Source organism: Odontesthes bonariensis, chromosome 16 (genome assembly GCF_027942865.1).
Source record: "Odontesthes bonariensis isolate fOdoBon6 chromosome 16, fOdoBon6.hap1, whole genome shotgun sequence".
Taxonomy (NCBI): domain Eukaryota; kingdom Metazoa; phylum Chordata; class Actinopteri; order Atheriniformes; family Atherinopsidae; genus Odontesthes; species Odontesthes bonariensis.
This window is the reverse complement of record NC_134521.1, coordinates 15,711,637-15,726,409: the sequence shown is the minus strand read 5'-3', so window position 1 is coordinate 15,726,409 and position 14,773 is coordinate 15,711,637. Positions and strand designations below refer to the sequence as shown.

General features: G+C 40.5%; 1 protein-coding gene across 5 annotated transcripts in view; it reads left to right on the top strand.

Annotated features, from left to right (window-relative positions):
- Nucleotides 1-1,229: 1,229 nt before the first annotated feature.
- Nucleotides 1,230-14,773, top strand: part of mtmr4 (myotubularin related protein 4) — a 39,372-nt gene continuing 25,828 nt past the window's right edge. For 2 of the 5 annotated variants that reach the window (XM_075486401.1, XM_075486400.1), the window contains exon 1: nt 13,711-13,901. In XM_075486401.1, coding sequence (XP_075342516.1) covers nt 13,857-13,901 — 45 coding nt within the window. In that variant the 5' untranslated portion in view covers nt 13,711-13,856. Of the gene's footprint in view, nt 1,294-5,607; nt 5,734-6,818; nt 6,921-13,383; nt 13,493-13,710; nt 13,902-14,773 lie in introns of those variants that run through there. The other 3 variants (XM_075486402.1, XM_075486403.1, XM_075486404.1) reach the window with 3 other exon arrangements.

Sequence of the window (14,773 nt, the reverse complement as noted above, 5' to 3'; positions counted from 1 at the left end):
AAAATTAAGAAGCTTATTAAAGATTAAAACAAGCATAGTGCGGCCAGAATATGACTATTACTGAAATAAGGAAGACTACCACAGCAATGAGCAAAAGAATGCAATCAATGTAAATGGTGAGGGTAAAAACGCTAGAACCTCTGAGATCTTTCTGTGGTTTCTGATTTTCACCACCAGATGGAGCAGCATTGCTTGCCAAAAAAGACAAACCCTTTAAGCTTTTTGCTTGCATGTCAAAGGATTTAAAACCTGCAGATTTCCTGTTTTCAGTATTTTTTATGTAGTAATTCTACATACTGTTATCAGTCCCAGATTTAGTATTAATTTAGATTCATCCCTTGAAAACTGGAGCCCCTACTTGTAATCATGAGACTGATCATCTTGAGCAGAGTTATTTTGCATCATAGAACCTTGAAAATAAAGTAAAAGCCTTGAAAGTCCCAGAAAGGTGCAGAACAGAAACAGTGAAAGGCAATTATTAAAGTTAAGACCATGGAACCAAAGAAAAAAAAAAAACCAGCATATAGCCACTGCTGTAGTACTATAAGAAGGCATACATATAATAATACGTATACTAAGCTCTGGTTAAAGGTTCTTTATAAGACATTTGAAAACATGAGAGATTATGGAACATTTCTTTTCAGTGAGAAACTTTTTTTTTTCTTTATTATTATTAAATTATTCATATATTTGTTTGTATACTAATTTCAACCATAATTTAACATTCTATCTATCTATCTATCTATCTATCTATCTATCTATCTATCTATCGATCTATCTATCTATCTATCTATCTATCTAATTTCCTTTCACATAGTATTTTAAGAGTTGACTGAGATTGGCCACTTATAAAAAAGGTTGTTTCCACGTTTTTTCCCCCTTTTTTTTTCTTTATTGCTGCTGAATGTTCTTATATATTTTTTCTTGAGTTAAATGCTGTCAGCAGTCGTTCATACTGAAAACCATTTTCTACCTGGTTGTACTCTCACTACTGTAGATGCGACCATCCGCACGTACAGCACCGTTTGTGTGTAGCCAGTCTGTGCCGCGCTGTGATTTTCTATTGGTGCGTTGTATGACTTTAGTGGTTTTTGATTGGCTCTGCTGTGGGTGTGTGCAATTCACTGGCTTGAATGGCGTCAATTATTATTGGCCGGCGCAAATACCGTAGGTCCATTGGTCTAATCTAGTTGGTCTTCTTTCTTACTATTGGTTGGCGTTGCTGTCATCACACAAGAATGCGGAAGTCTAGTAGTCTACTGAGTCACCGTTGTGTCAGCTGATTCTTTCTGAGTGAGTAACTCGATTTAATTTTTAAAATTAAGTAACTTTTAAACAATATTTTGTACGTGACATGTTCTTGGACTGTCAGGCATGTGATAGACATGTGAACTTTGAGGTATTTGGTCGTTTTCTGGGGGCAAATGAGCGAATTTTACCCACTAGCTTCAAATTATGTAGCTATCCGGTAGTTAGCATGCCGCTAGCTTTTACAAACATTGCACATACACACAGGCGCGCTTTCGGTTTGTCGAGTTGTCATCTCAGAGCTCAGTGTCAGCCAGCAGTGAGGATGGCGTCCACTTTCACTTTCATCACGCCTTTTTTTTTTTTTAACTTTATACCTCCTGTCATTAGTTTGCACCTGTTGTGTTACGAGGCGAACAGAGCACCTGTTATTCTCTGGAAATTTCAAGCCATTGCGATTTTTGGTCAGTGGAAAGCACCCTGGAATCTCCCTGAGTTACAGAAAATTATTTTGTGGAAGAGAAACCGGGTTTGGAAATGTCATCTTAGCCACTGTCACTAAAAGCTTCTCTGCTTTGATTTGGTTCCTTTTTACACATCATATTTCAATGAGCAGTGAAGAAATGTACCAGGAAAAACTGTAAATAAACTATTTTCTGTAACAAAAGATATTTATGAGCGCCGAAGTCTCAAAATGCATTCAGAAGATTAGCACTTTTGCTTGACTTCCAGTTGAATTACTCACTTTAAAGCTGGGTCCAAAAGTATTTGAACATATTCAATTAGACACAATGAATATTAGCCTTAAATGCAGAATTTCAGCTTTGATATAAGGTTATTCACATTTAAGGATTTACAGCTCTCAAATATGTAGAGCCTCCTTTTTCTTTTTCTTTTTTTCTAAGAACCAAAAGTAGTTGCACAGTCTCAAAAGCCATGTAAAGGACAGTTTGTGTCATTTTAAATGAGTTAGTATTTTAAAATGTCAGGAGTCTTTTTTGCTGCATGGCGTCTGGGTTTAGTGAGCCCACGCCTTGCTGTCAGTGAATCTCTAAGTGCAGGTGGAGCAGGCCATCCTCAGGCTGCTCAGTCCCTGACGCAAGACCACTGCAGCTCGATAAATTGATAAGGCAATTTGTCCACCAAAGGGAATTTACTTAGATTGTTAAATGTTTCACATCTTGTTCATATCTTAGAGTTAAAGCTCGAGTCTGCACTTCAGCTACATGTCGGTTGTACATTCGGGGGAATTAATAGTTTCACTGTCCAAATAGCTCCATTTTAGCCTAGCAAGCCAGACCCGTACAGCAAAAAGACTTATTTTCTTGCTCTTGTGACACAGAAGCGAGTTGGATTATACATTTGAGAAAAGGGGAACGTGCTTTTATCATTGTAGCTTTTAACTGATTTGATGTTGATTAACTGGTGGTCAAGCAACATTGGCTTAATGTCATACTTTCTTAATTTTATACAGTGTTGGTCATAATAATTTGTGACCGACTTAAATATGACTGCAGCACAGAATTGGCAACCAGGCTAGCTTTTTGATGAGCGATCAGATCGATATCTGCTCCTGAATTCATATTTATGCCAGTTTTAGTCATTCAGACAACTTTCTTTGAGAGTCTGTGATATGATACCCAGCTTTTTACTACTGTGAGCTAAAACTGATCTTTATACGGTGCCATATGACAGTGTACTCTAAGGCTGGATTTGACATGCAAAAGCATACACATTTCTGAGGAAGCGGTGCCTCGAATTAAAAGTGCTGTTTCCCTGCTCACCTTTTCAGGGCTGAGGGCCAGAACCCTTTGCCATGTGCAGTCACAGTTTTTTTTTCTTTTCAGTTCTGTAAATATGACCCAATTCTGGCTGCAGGGTATCGTTTATTTTCCCATGAATTTCTTCTGAATTGCATCAGATAAAGGAGGGAGATGTCACTGCAGGCATGTGATCGTTATTTAACAACATCTTGTTTGCTTTCAGCTGATTTAAAATCTCCTCGACCTAAAGTCAGCAGAACGATAAGAGTCAGGCTGTTGAGTTGTATGTGTCACATTATGTTTGCAGAATGAAGTGTCCTTCGAATCAGCTTTGAGAACTTCTTAAGTTTCATGTTTTGTTTTGCAGAAACGGAAGATGAAATTCCGTCTTTGGAGGGTTAATCCAAACTATATTTTCAATTTTAGTAAAGAATTAGATGTGCTACAGAGTGTAAAGCTACTTGCCAAGGTGGCTGTAGTTTGAGAAATAAATGTTTGTGCGTTTTTTTTGACAGCTTGGATGACTGTAAAGTGCACTAATAATATGAATTTTAAAGTCTTTTGGATCATTGTTTTATTTGCACAGATACAGATTACTGGTTACATGCACATCGTGGTCAAGTTTCGGTTACAGCTCAACTTCCGCTGTCTACATGTACAGATGCAAAATTAGGTTATAGAACAAAATATGTCCAACGCCACAAGCTGTGAACCTTCTGCCGTCTTGTCTTTGGGAGATCATCGTAAATATAGGTATAGCTGAATTCACTGAACAGACGCTGTCTTTAAGTTCACTGAGCTGTGATTTTTGCCAGATGATGCCTGACGACATTTTATTAGAGCAGAGTGAGAGTCTCAAAATGTTTTAAGTGACCACAAGTTCACTAACCTTTGTAATATGACTAATATGCTCTGATTGTTCCTACATTGCCATAGGCTGATATTCGTTCTAAATAATTTGATCCGTGGTCACTAAAAAGCTTGATGAAGAAGAAAGCTGCACCATCTCAAGCTAAGCCTGTCGGAGGGCAAGGTGCCTACTTAGAACTGGAGTTAAATCTGGTAACTTATTTAATTTTGATCCACCAAGGCTTCATATCCAGGTCAGATCACGGCACAAGTAAATTATGTAAACAAAAAACCTTGCGCTCAACCAGCAGCAGGCAGATGTCGACTGTAAATCGGTGCTTCACTGCGCAACAAAGAGAACTTCAGTGGAGTCGACGACCAGTCGTTAGGTTCCCATTAGTTCAACAAACGTTTCCAGATGAGCGTTAATTCGTCTAAAACCACTAATGAGAAGACGTGGAACATTTGTGCCTATATGTGACAGACAGGGTGTTTTTTTTTTTTTTTTTTTTTTTTTTTTTTAACCCTTTTCACATAAATCTTGAGACGGCCCTAAATTTGAATTAATTAGGACAGATCTAATTAGTATATGGATACAGACAGAATTACTGACGTCATTGTCAGCCACTATAGCTGTGTGTATATACATGTTAAAGTAAAAGCGGTGACCATCAACTCATGCGTTCAATATAATTTTGGGACAGTTACCGTTTGGTGTTACACAACATCCTAATGAAATTAAATTAAACAAGAAGGAAGAAAGGGGCTAGGCCACGGGGAAATGCTCTTGTATAATTTATTGTTAACAAGGAGCTCCGTTCTCATTTACCTTTTTATTTTAATACTTATTTCATAAAACATGACGCATTTTATACCATATGAAAACTATATATCTTTAAACTCTATAAACTGTTCCACATAACTAAGAATAAGCTGAAAAGAGTGATAAGATTCACATTTTGCCTCAACACCTTCTCCCCTCTTCATTTATAGCGTAGATCGTTGTTCAGAATATTACATTAGAAAATCCAGTCGCATTATAAATCAGTTTGATTAGGGATCAGTGATCACTATCGATATCAGCTGGACCTGCCTCCTGTAATCGGTGATCAGGATCAGCTCCAAAAATCCACAGCTGACACACATTCTGGAAAACTGGGAAAACATGACTGCTTTATTGGGAATTCAGCTATATTGATGTAAAACCATGTGCTGTTTTTACAGAAAGATGCAAAAAGATCGAACTTTGGAGCATCTGTTTAGGCCCTTTTGAGTCTGTTTTAAACGTCCACATGCAGGATTGAAGCCCAACATTTAGAGAATCCAGGATTAAGAGCTAAAATGATTATTAGACTGAAGTAGACGGTTAATTCTTATCCACACTAAATCTTTATAGGAAGTTCATTAATGGTCTTGATTTGTTGAATTACTTATTACAATTTTTTTTAAGTCCATTTTTTTTGTATAGTTAAATTTTGAGGCATTAAGTGATTCCTATTGCTTTGAGTATCTCAATATACCTTTTTGAATGCAATTAAAACTTGCTGCTTGAATGCGATCCGGAATGAAAAGTTATGCCCTCTGATAAAATGAGTCGGGAGAGTGCTGTGGGTGTTTTGGCTCCTTTCAAAGTGAAAGAAGCCGTACTACAGTCTTTCAGTCTCGCTTCGAGGAGCGAAGCAGAGTGGGAGGGAGAGAGTAAGAGACGTAGTGGAAGAGGGAGGGAGGGAGGTATGTCATACATTGGACTCCAACCAGTATGTGTTTGGGAGACGGACGCTACTTGGACTCTGCAGGGCACTGAGCTTTGGTTCTGCCTTCAAAGGTTGACAAAAATCTCAACAAAAAGTTTTTTATTCGGCTTCTAGTGCAGGTAAGAGAAGATTTCCTTGAAAATACTATGTTGATAGTAGTGGGGGGGTTTTTTTCTTCTTTTTGTGGAGCTGTGTGCAAAAGGGGGTGTGTCTGGAGGAGAAACCGCTTTGGGTAGGGAAGTAAGAAGTCAGCTCTGAACACTTTGATAAACTTTCACATCGTCTCCCTGCAGTCAGTTTATTTTTAAGTCTAGTTCAAAACACAAGGAAGTGAACACTGTTCATGTTTTCTCTGACTACCTATGAGTGTACTCTTTGTGGTAAACTTTGAGCGTGACCTTCCCCCTCCTGAATGCAGTATCGGAGTGTCATCCAGTGAATTAAGTGTTCAGTGGTTTAGTTTCAAGTTTAAATATCTTAACTTTTACAGCGCGTTGCACTGCTCCGATTTCCAGTGTTATAATATGTCTTCACAAGAGCTGGAAGCAGATTCGGCTTTGACAGCTTCTACACCGTCAGGCATGGTATTAAGCTTTAGGTCACCAACCCATGACACACATGACCACATTGTTTATGCGGAGGTAGTGTTTTAGATGTATGCGATGCTGTATTGCGATCAGCACCTTGTGATATTTTGGTTGAGCAGAAAAGTTTTGAGTTTGTTTTCAGCTGCTGTCGTCTCCTCCTGCAGTTATCTGTTTGATTGCTGATAATCTTGACAGGGAATGTTGCGTTAGCATTTCCTGTAAATCAGAGTATCCACAGTCAGGTCAGCTGATCTGTTCCAGTGTCTCTGCTGTGGTGTCAGACTACACGTCAGACACGTTCCTGCAAGTCTGTCTGTAGCACTACGTGTGCACAATGTTTTACTCTGACTTGACCTTATCTATTAAGAGTACTTCTTGTCCCAGGTAGCCTTTACTCCTGACACTTAAAGGAGAAATGTTGGGTTGTGGGTATTCTGTGTTGTGGCTAGTTCTTTTTCCATCAATACTCAATCAAGCTTTATGGTTTTAGTACCAGCTTTAATTCTGCATGCTGTACTTTGAACTTTTAGAATCTAGCCCTGTAAGTAATCGCCCACAAGCACAAGTCTGAAGGTGGTGAGTGTTTTTTTTTTTTTTTTTTTCCTTTATGTTGGCAGGATCCATTGCTTGGCACAACACAGCCAAGTTGACAGGAGTAGAGGGAGGGATCTGAAGAGGCGCGCCCAGAGTTACGGTCTACGACGCTGGCTGGCAGCATGGTGAGCCAATCGCACTGTTGTGGAGGGGGTTGCATGTGTTAACATATACTCTGCTGCCGATTCCTGACTGATTTTACATCAGCTGCTGCTCTGAATACCCAACATGATTTCTAAAGAGTAAAATTGCAAGTTAGGACTCCCTTCTTTCACAGGAAATAGCACAGTGAGGTGCAAGTCTGCACATGCTCTTTGCTTTTTTTTTTTTTTTTTAACCACGTATATCTTTTCATAAATCTGGATATGTTTCTCCATCACAGATTTTGGTTGTCATTCTCTCACACAGTATCTCTAACTTGCTCTTTGAGTCTGAAAAACATGTTTTCTGTGCAAAGCCAGTTTGGTATCATCCAGTTGTTGCTGCATAAGTAGCTGGCTCCTCAAGGTGCCGACAAAGAGGAATGATGTCTAATCCCTCCCCAACCCCAAACAGGATCTATGGAAAGGGGATGAAAATAGCTCTTCCCCCGGCAGCAGTACCCTTCAGCCCAGTCTTGCTTTTCTCTGCAGGGTCGCATCTTAGTAGCTCTGTGGTTAGATTCCTGCATGCTTTTGCATCAGTTAAAGTGCTTTGTTGCAGGTAACAGATGTTGCATCTTTGATGTGGCTCCCAGCCATGTGCCCCCTGTATAACTGTTTTTGAGTTTAACTTGACCCTGTTGACCTGCTGTTCACATGAAGAAATTCTGTATTTAACGTGACATTTCAGACTTACAGCATGACAAGTCATAGCAAATATGGTGATTGTTAAGTAAGATTAGAATGAAATGCTGGCAGTGAAGTCAAATAGGGAAGGTTCCCACTGATGGGGATCAATGCACCAGTCTATTGCAGTATTTACTAATTAAGGATTTGTCTATAATGTAGTACTTTCCCTCTGGCCACTGGTTATTCAAGCAAAACTAAGACAAAATGTATTTTTGTGTTGCTACATTGCTGTAGTATAAATAATTCTTCTTCTTTTTGCACCTTTTTACTTTGACTACCAATATCAGCCTTAGCAGCCTACCATTGGGCTAGGATGCTTGTTTAAAAAAGAATGTCTTAAGTTGGTTTTTAAAAGCATCGACAGAGTCAAGTGAAGCAAAGTGGTAATTCATTCCACATTCTTGGTCCAACACCTTTGAAAGATCTGTCTCCTCGGGTCCTAAAGCGAGTGCGAGGGACCATCAATAGGAATTGCTCAGCTGGATCTCAAGCTACAAGCTGAAGTATAAGGCTGGATCAAATCCCAAATGTAGGGAGGGGCCTGTCCATGCAATCCTCTGAACGGTAAAACCAAAATTTTATAGTTTCTGCGGTAAACTACAGGGAGCCAGTGAAGAGATTTTAAGACAAGGATGTCTTAAATATCTTAAGAATTGTGTAAAGGCATACTGAGCTTCTCGAATTGATGTCACTTTGTAGTTTTTAAGCAGACAATATACAAAGTCTGTAAGTAAAATACTTTTAGGACCCAGTCATTTGGGGGCACTCTGTGCTGTTAGCATACGTCTCCAGCTGGAATAAGTGGTCTTTAGAAAAGAGGGGAAGCACTGACAAAATGAGTGACAAATTCCTCTTGAATCCAATGGCCCCAGCTTTTATAGAACAGAAATAGGAAGTGTAACAGGAGGACGTGCATCCTGAGGTTCTGGTCAGCTGGGTCCACAGAATGTCACCATGGCTGGCTGCCCAGCTCTCAGCCTTTTCACGGGAGCTCATAGCCTAATTGATTGCAGGGCTGATAAACAAATAATGTGGCTACTAAGGAAAGTAAAAGCAGAATGCAGACTTCAGAGAGACCCATCCTTTTCCTGTTAACGTTTAATTTCATGTAATTCCCAAGCTATTCATTCCACTGCTCTCCCTTTGATTAGTTTGTTGTATGTTGGTGTGTTTGGGTGGAGTCAGAGTTATGCACTTCATGTGTAACTGCACTTAAACAGCAATGTTAGGTGTGCTGAACACACCCTAGATTGTTTCAATTACAGGTCATCAGCCAAAGCTATATCTGAAGTTGGTTTATGATTGACAGATGCATACACATCAGGAATATTTGTACAGTCTGAGGTTTTGAAGTGGTTGGAAAGCTAAAACTACATCTTTTTAGAAGTTTCCTACTGGTCACAGCTAATAATGTTTCTGTCGGTCTAAGGTTTACATTCTCAGCTGGGATGGTGCGACCTGTGTTCCAACAGTTTGTACCGTAGGTAATATGATCCTTTTAATCTCGTCTTGTGAAGCAGCTTTCAATTGCTTCCCAGCCTCAAGGTTTGTTTTTTTTTTCCAACTGAAGACAGAAGGTATTCAGTTCGTACTATTGACCACTCGTGTCTGTTGTTAGCTGGATAATGAGAGCGTGGAAATGAGCACAATGAGGTTGTTTTTTTAACTCTGTCCTCGGCACCCGCTTTGTTTTGTCTTGCTACCTTGTAGCAGTGTTTTGAGTTGGAGCAGTTAATGTACGAGCACCATACAGAGAAGGTTGTTTTTCTGCCACTGCTCCATAAAATGTCTCGTAGTTCCTGAAGTATTAAGTCACCTGGATGGGTGTGTTGTGTTTTGTTTTTATACACTGCCCAGCCACCTGTAGCTCTCAGTAGGGTTGTAGTTGAAGCTGCTGTTAATGATTCATTGCGCCTCTATACAAACCTTTGCTTCTACCACTGTTTGACCTTATTTGTGAAGTCTGGCTGTCAGCGTGTGGCTCAGTAGTCCTTCTTTTGATTCAATACACGGGTTTCTGTGCAAAGTCACCACAGAGGTGCACGCAGAAAGAAGCGCTCATCCCGGTTTGTTTCCTAAACGGAAGCGACAAGGCATTTAACTGCACCAACTTCTAAAAGGATTGATGGAAGTTTTTCACTGATCACAGCCCTTTAAAAGGAGCAGAAGATGATTGTGGATCCAGACCAGTAAAAAGGCAGACTAGGGTCCCCAAAGGAGGCAAAGTCACTACAGTGCCTGCTTTGGGGCTCAAAATGCAAAACTCATCCCATGTTAGACTATCTCCTGTGACCACACAGAACAAAATGATGTGTCTAAGAACTGCTTGTGCATGCAGATTTTACTTATTGGGCTTGTTAATCATTTTTGGATTTCTGGCCATAACACCACACTACCAAAAGTAGAGTCCAGATCTCTGAATTTCTCTGCATACTTACTGTATTTCTTGATATAATGCGGGCCATCCAAGCTAACCGTGCTATCTGTTCCTGTCATTCTCCCAGACTAAGCTAGCTGGCACTGCTTTCTTGTACTGTGTGTTAACAGGAGCTGTAACTTCTGCTAAATGTGGCAGATTGTAAAGTACAAGTTGTCACGAACGTTTCTGTTTTTCTTGGAGGCCAACGAAACGCCGAGCTGCAGATATTCGGGTCATTCAGAAATATTGTCGGCTTACAGTTTCTGAGCCATGAATTAGCGTTTTATGATTGAGTTATTTATTTATTTAGTATAAACTATTAAAAATGTAAATTTATTAAAGCAGAATTGACACTTTCATCTCTGGGATGTGTGCAAGCATCTATTGAAATATGCAATACTTATATAGTTATAGTTATATTGTTCAATATAACCTCTTGTCATTGTTTGCACTTAGCACATGCAGACAATTAACTTGATGTGGTGAAAATTTTATTTTTTTATGGTTTGATGGATGGTAATAAACCTTCATATCAAAAATCCGGCTCCAGGATGAAAGTTCAGATTTGGAGCCTCTAACTTTAACACTTTTTATATGCAGCACATGCACTGCTTTCCTGCCGCCTGCAAAGTGAGTGTAATTGGTTATAAAGACAAATGTGGTTGGCTGGATGTTGTTACTTGTTACAGCTTCAGGCTGGCTGAATATTTGTTCTTGAACCTGTATTTATTAGTTTTATGATCTTCGTCAAACACAAATGTTTTAACTTTCTATATTAAAAGCAAAAACAAACGTTTACTGATGTTCGCTCCACATGAACATCGAGCTTAATGCCTCATGTCTTATTCATATCTGACTTCCATATCTGTGTGTCAACATGCAAGCTGACACCCTGCATTGGTGACTTGCTGCCCTAATTTCCAAAAATAAAACCAAAGACACGGGAAACCAAATGTGGTGCTCACTTTAGCGGCCGGTTTGGGCAGAGATGGTGGTTTTAAATGGAAGTTTTTACTTCCTACAGTGTACAGCTAGCTTTCTGTTTGTTTGTCTTTCAGCTAAATGATTGTTTGCATGATTCTCCTGCAGTTTAAAGCCCTCAGGTGTGCTAGCTGACATTCGTCTGGTGTATATTGGTGTTATACCGAATGTCAAAGCTCTGAACGAGTCACCCAGTATCGCAAAACAAAGACGCTGCTGTAGCTCCTGAAGTGTTCTTCTGCCGGCAGCTCTTTATTGGAGCCTTTCCATCCAGTAAAGCTTTGTTTACTTACCAACTTTTAAATGCCATTTACCGGAAAGGATGTTCTTCGTTTGAAAGTCTGTAGTGTTTCAGCTTTGCTAATGCTTTGTTTACTTCATGTACTATTGCATGTGAATGCAACTTGTCGTGCCCACGCAATATGCAGATATCCCAGCTCCTGCAAATAAATTGTGGCTTTTGTTTATTTAAATGCTGCCTGAAATAGAAACCTGGGCTCAGTTATCAAAAGCCAGTTTGAGTAGTTTGTATGGACCGAGAAAGGAATAAGACAATTGATTCGTGCAGCTTTTTAAAGAAGTACAGTTTAACAGCAGATGCATCTACAACCTCTTTGATATTATTAGTCCATCTAACTTAAGAATAGAAAATGTCCTAATTTATAAGAAATGTTAAACTCAGTTTCAGTTTTTATTCATGATAAATAACAGCAATATTTCCTAAGAAATGTCTTGCTATTGTATAAGATTTGATCTCCTGTCTTTGTGATGCTATGTACTTGATTGTTTTTAGTACATGCTGTATATCGTGTCCTGTATATACAAAGTTATCTTCATTTTAACCCAATAGAAACCAGAATTTTCTGTATATACAGGATCGAGAGTTTAAGTGGACATATTGCAGAAAATATGGAGATTTAACATCTTGCTGATGGCCATAATTTTAATGAAAATGATCAAATTCCTAAACCCATAATGATGAAGAACGACACACACAACATTTTCAAGACTAACTATTGTCGCTTTCAGAGCAAAGTCATTAATTTACAATAAAAGATGAGGTTTCATCCTCTTAAATGGTTTTTATTTCATGTTTCTGGGTTTCCACAAGACTGTCAGGTTTAACAAAGCTGTTTTAAAGAAAGCCTTTGATAATTTAAGTATAAATGACACTCAGTATATCTAATATTACCATTAGATGGGTTAGAGTTGTCGACATAAATGTAATGGTATTAGTTGGAGATGTTTCTAAATGTACACATTTTCAAGAAAATAATAGCTTATAGCTCATTGCGTATGAAGGGATTTTATGTGGTTTGTTGAGAGCCTCTCCCTAATTGTTGTTATTAGATGTTTTACTGGCTGTCCAACTCCAAGGTTCAGTTGTTTTAATGTCAGGGTGGTTGTTACACTTCACACAGAGTGTAGTCATGACGAAGGACGAGCAAACCCGCTGAAAGAAATCACTTGAAACCTGAATCAAATTCTTAGATTTTGATTACTCGTAAGATTGACTTGAAGCTGGAAAATGTGCCCAATTTTGATCATTCTTCTCATACAGAACTATATAACAAAAAAACTTCAACCTCTGTGTGAACTAATCTCGTAGAAGTGCAGCTCTGCCGTGTTGAAATGACATTAAAACCGCTCCCCCCTGTAAGCTTAATCATTTTTCTACGGCTGCATCTTGGTTGCATAATGTGGGGTCATGCAGCTGTAGGTGAGCGGTTGTCACGACTCCACCAGGCAGTAGCTCGGGGTAAGAGGAGGGAGGGGCTGTGTTCCCTGCTATATGCACAGAAGGCTGTTTACACCAGATTAATTCAGTCCCATTCCCTTATTAACAGCACAGCACGGTTGCTCATGCGCTGATGCAATCCAGGATGTGTCGGGTAGCGCCTAGAAGATGTGCTGTGAGGAAGAGTTTTCCCGTAAAACGCTGTGTCACCAGACAAACAGGCTCCCTCTCCTCGACACCCTCCCATCTGTCCTCTGCCACTCGTTTTCTTTCTGCGCTCAATCCCGCACAGGGCGTTGTTGACGGGCTACCTTTCACCAGCTGCACTGGGCACCCGTCAGCTCTCCCTGCTGGCTTCAGGTTGGGTTTTTTTCTGCGTGCAGTACATTGTGCGTCGTGCGATGGCCGCAGTACACTGCAGCAGATGGAGCGTGCATGCCAGTTGGAGCATCTTCTGCTTGCCGGCTTTACTGCCTCGTTGCTGAGGGGAGAGGCGTATTTACATGAGGATCTGTCGGTGAAGGGTGAACAAGGAGGGATTGGGGGAGGAGTGGAAGATGAGAGGGAGATGTGCATGCAGAGGGTGGAGCTTAGCATCAGGCAGTTCCCTCTGTCTTCCTTTCTCTCCTTCTTTCTCTTCTCGCGGTCACCCCCATCCTCTCACTACATTTGCGAGCGCACATCTGCAGTCGTTTCTGCTCAACCCTCACATCTAACCCGGCTAACCCGGTGGGCTGCTGCTCTTGTTTCTACCTTTTATGGACTATCATCTGTTTTTTCCTCAGCTGTGCAACAGGGGCTGTCTTCAGACACCAGTGTGCTCCCTCTTCTCTCCCTGGAGCAGAGGGGGTGGGGTGGGGGTTTGGGGTTGGTATCTTAAATTAGACTAGCATGCTGTCCCATAGCACCTCTTGAGAAGGGGAAACGAGCAAAAGGTGGCGGGGGGGTGGCGGGGTGGCAGGCAAAGGGGTTTGGAGCAGACGAGGGCTGAAGAGGCTGGGCGAAGAATGGTTATGCCGGCTCCTCGTGCTCTGGTCGTGCTGCTGCTCTGTTGGCTGCGTGTCGTTCGGACACAGTCCTGCCTGTCCTCGACATGAGCCTCGCAGTGAGGGTGTCCTGCTCCATGCTCAACTGCTTCGTAAGTCCTGCTATTTAGGTGTTCGTTTTCATTTGTGTCTGGCTTTTGATGGGTGTGCATTAGAGCCCTCCTCTCTCTACCTCACTTGCTTTCCAATCAGAGGTGAGGAGAGGGTGGGGGGTTGTTTGACATATGCAAGCACTGCAGTTATGGAGTAGCTGCACTGACTTCATGCAAGTGATAGACTCTGCGATCTTTTTTGGAGTAAGATGTTTTTTTTTTTTTTTTTAAAAAAAAGCTTCTTAATTTTTATTCTTAATCTGTTATGGGGGGGGGGGGCTTTACTTTGCAATCCTGATGGGTTGATTGGCAGGGAGGGGCAACGGGGTCCTGTGTGGAGTGGTTCAGGTGCAATATTTGTGCCATTGAGAGTGAGTACATTGTGTGCCACTGTTGCAGTCTCAGTGCTGAATGGGTTTTAACTGCAGTTAAGGACCTGTTGTTTTGAAGTGGTGCTGGACTGTTTATAAGCTGAGGAAGACCGATAAAAAGCAGGTGTGTTTTTTAATGGGTTTAGTCTTAACACAGAGCAGTGAAAAGGTTGATGAGAATCTAAACAAGATTGTCTCAACCTCATGTCATTGACTGTCTTCTTCAGCTTACTACTTTTCAGTGATGTCCACAGCTCGCAGTCTGTGCTCACTGTTTACTTTCAGCTAATGTCTTTTTTTTAAATTACACTTTCTCCTCCATGTTTACCTGTCAGCCATCCCAGCTCTCTGAACTTATGAGCTAAAGGCTAATCCTGGCGTTAAAACGTACTAAATGATAATTCAGACAACATGGTCAGTGTCTTTGTTCAGAAAGCTGACCTTTTGCTAATTCAAACTAATAAAAAGGACAGATGAGGATTATGTAAACGATAGGAATGT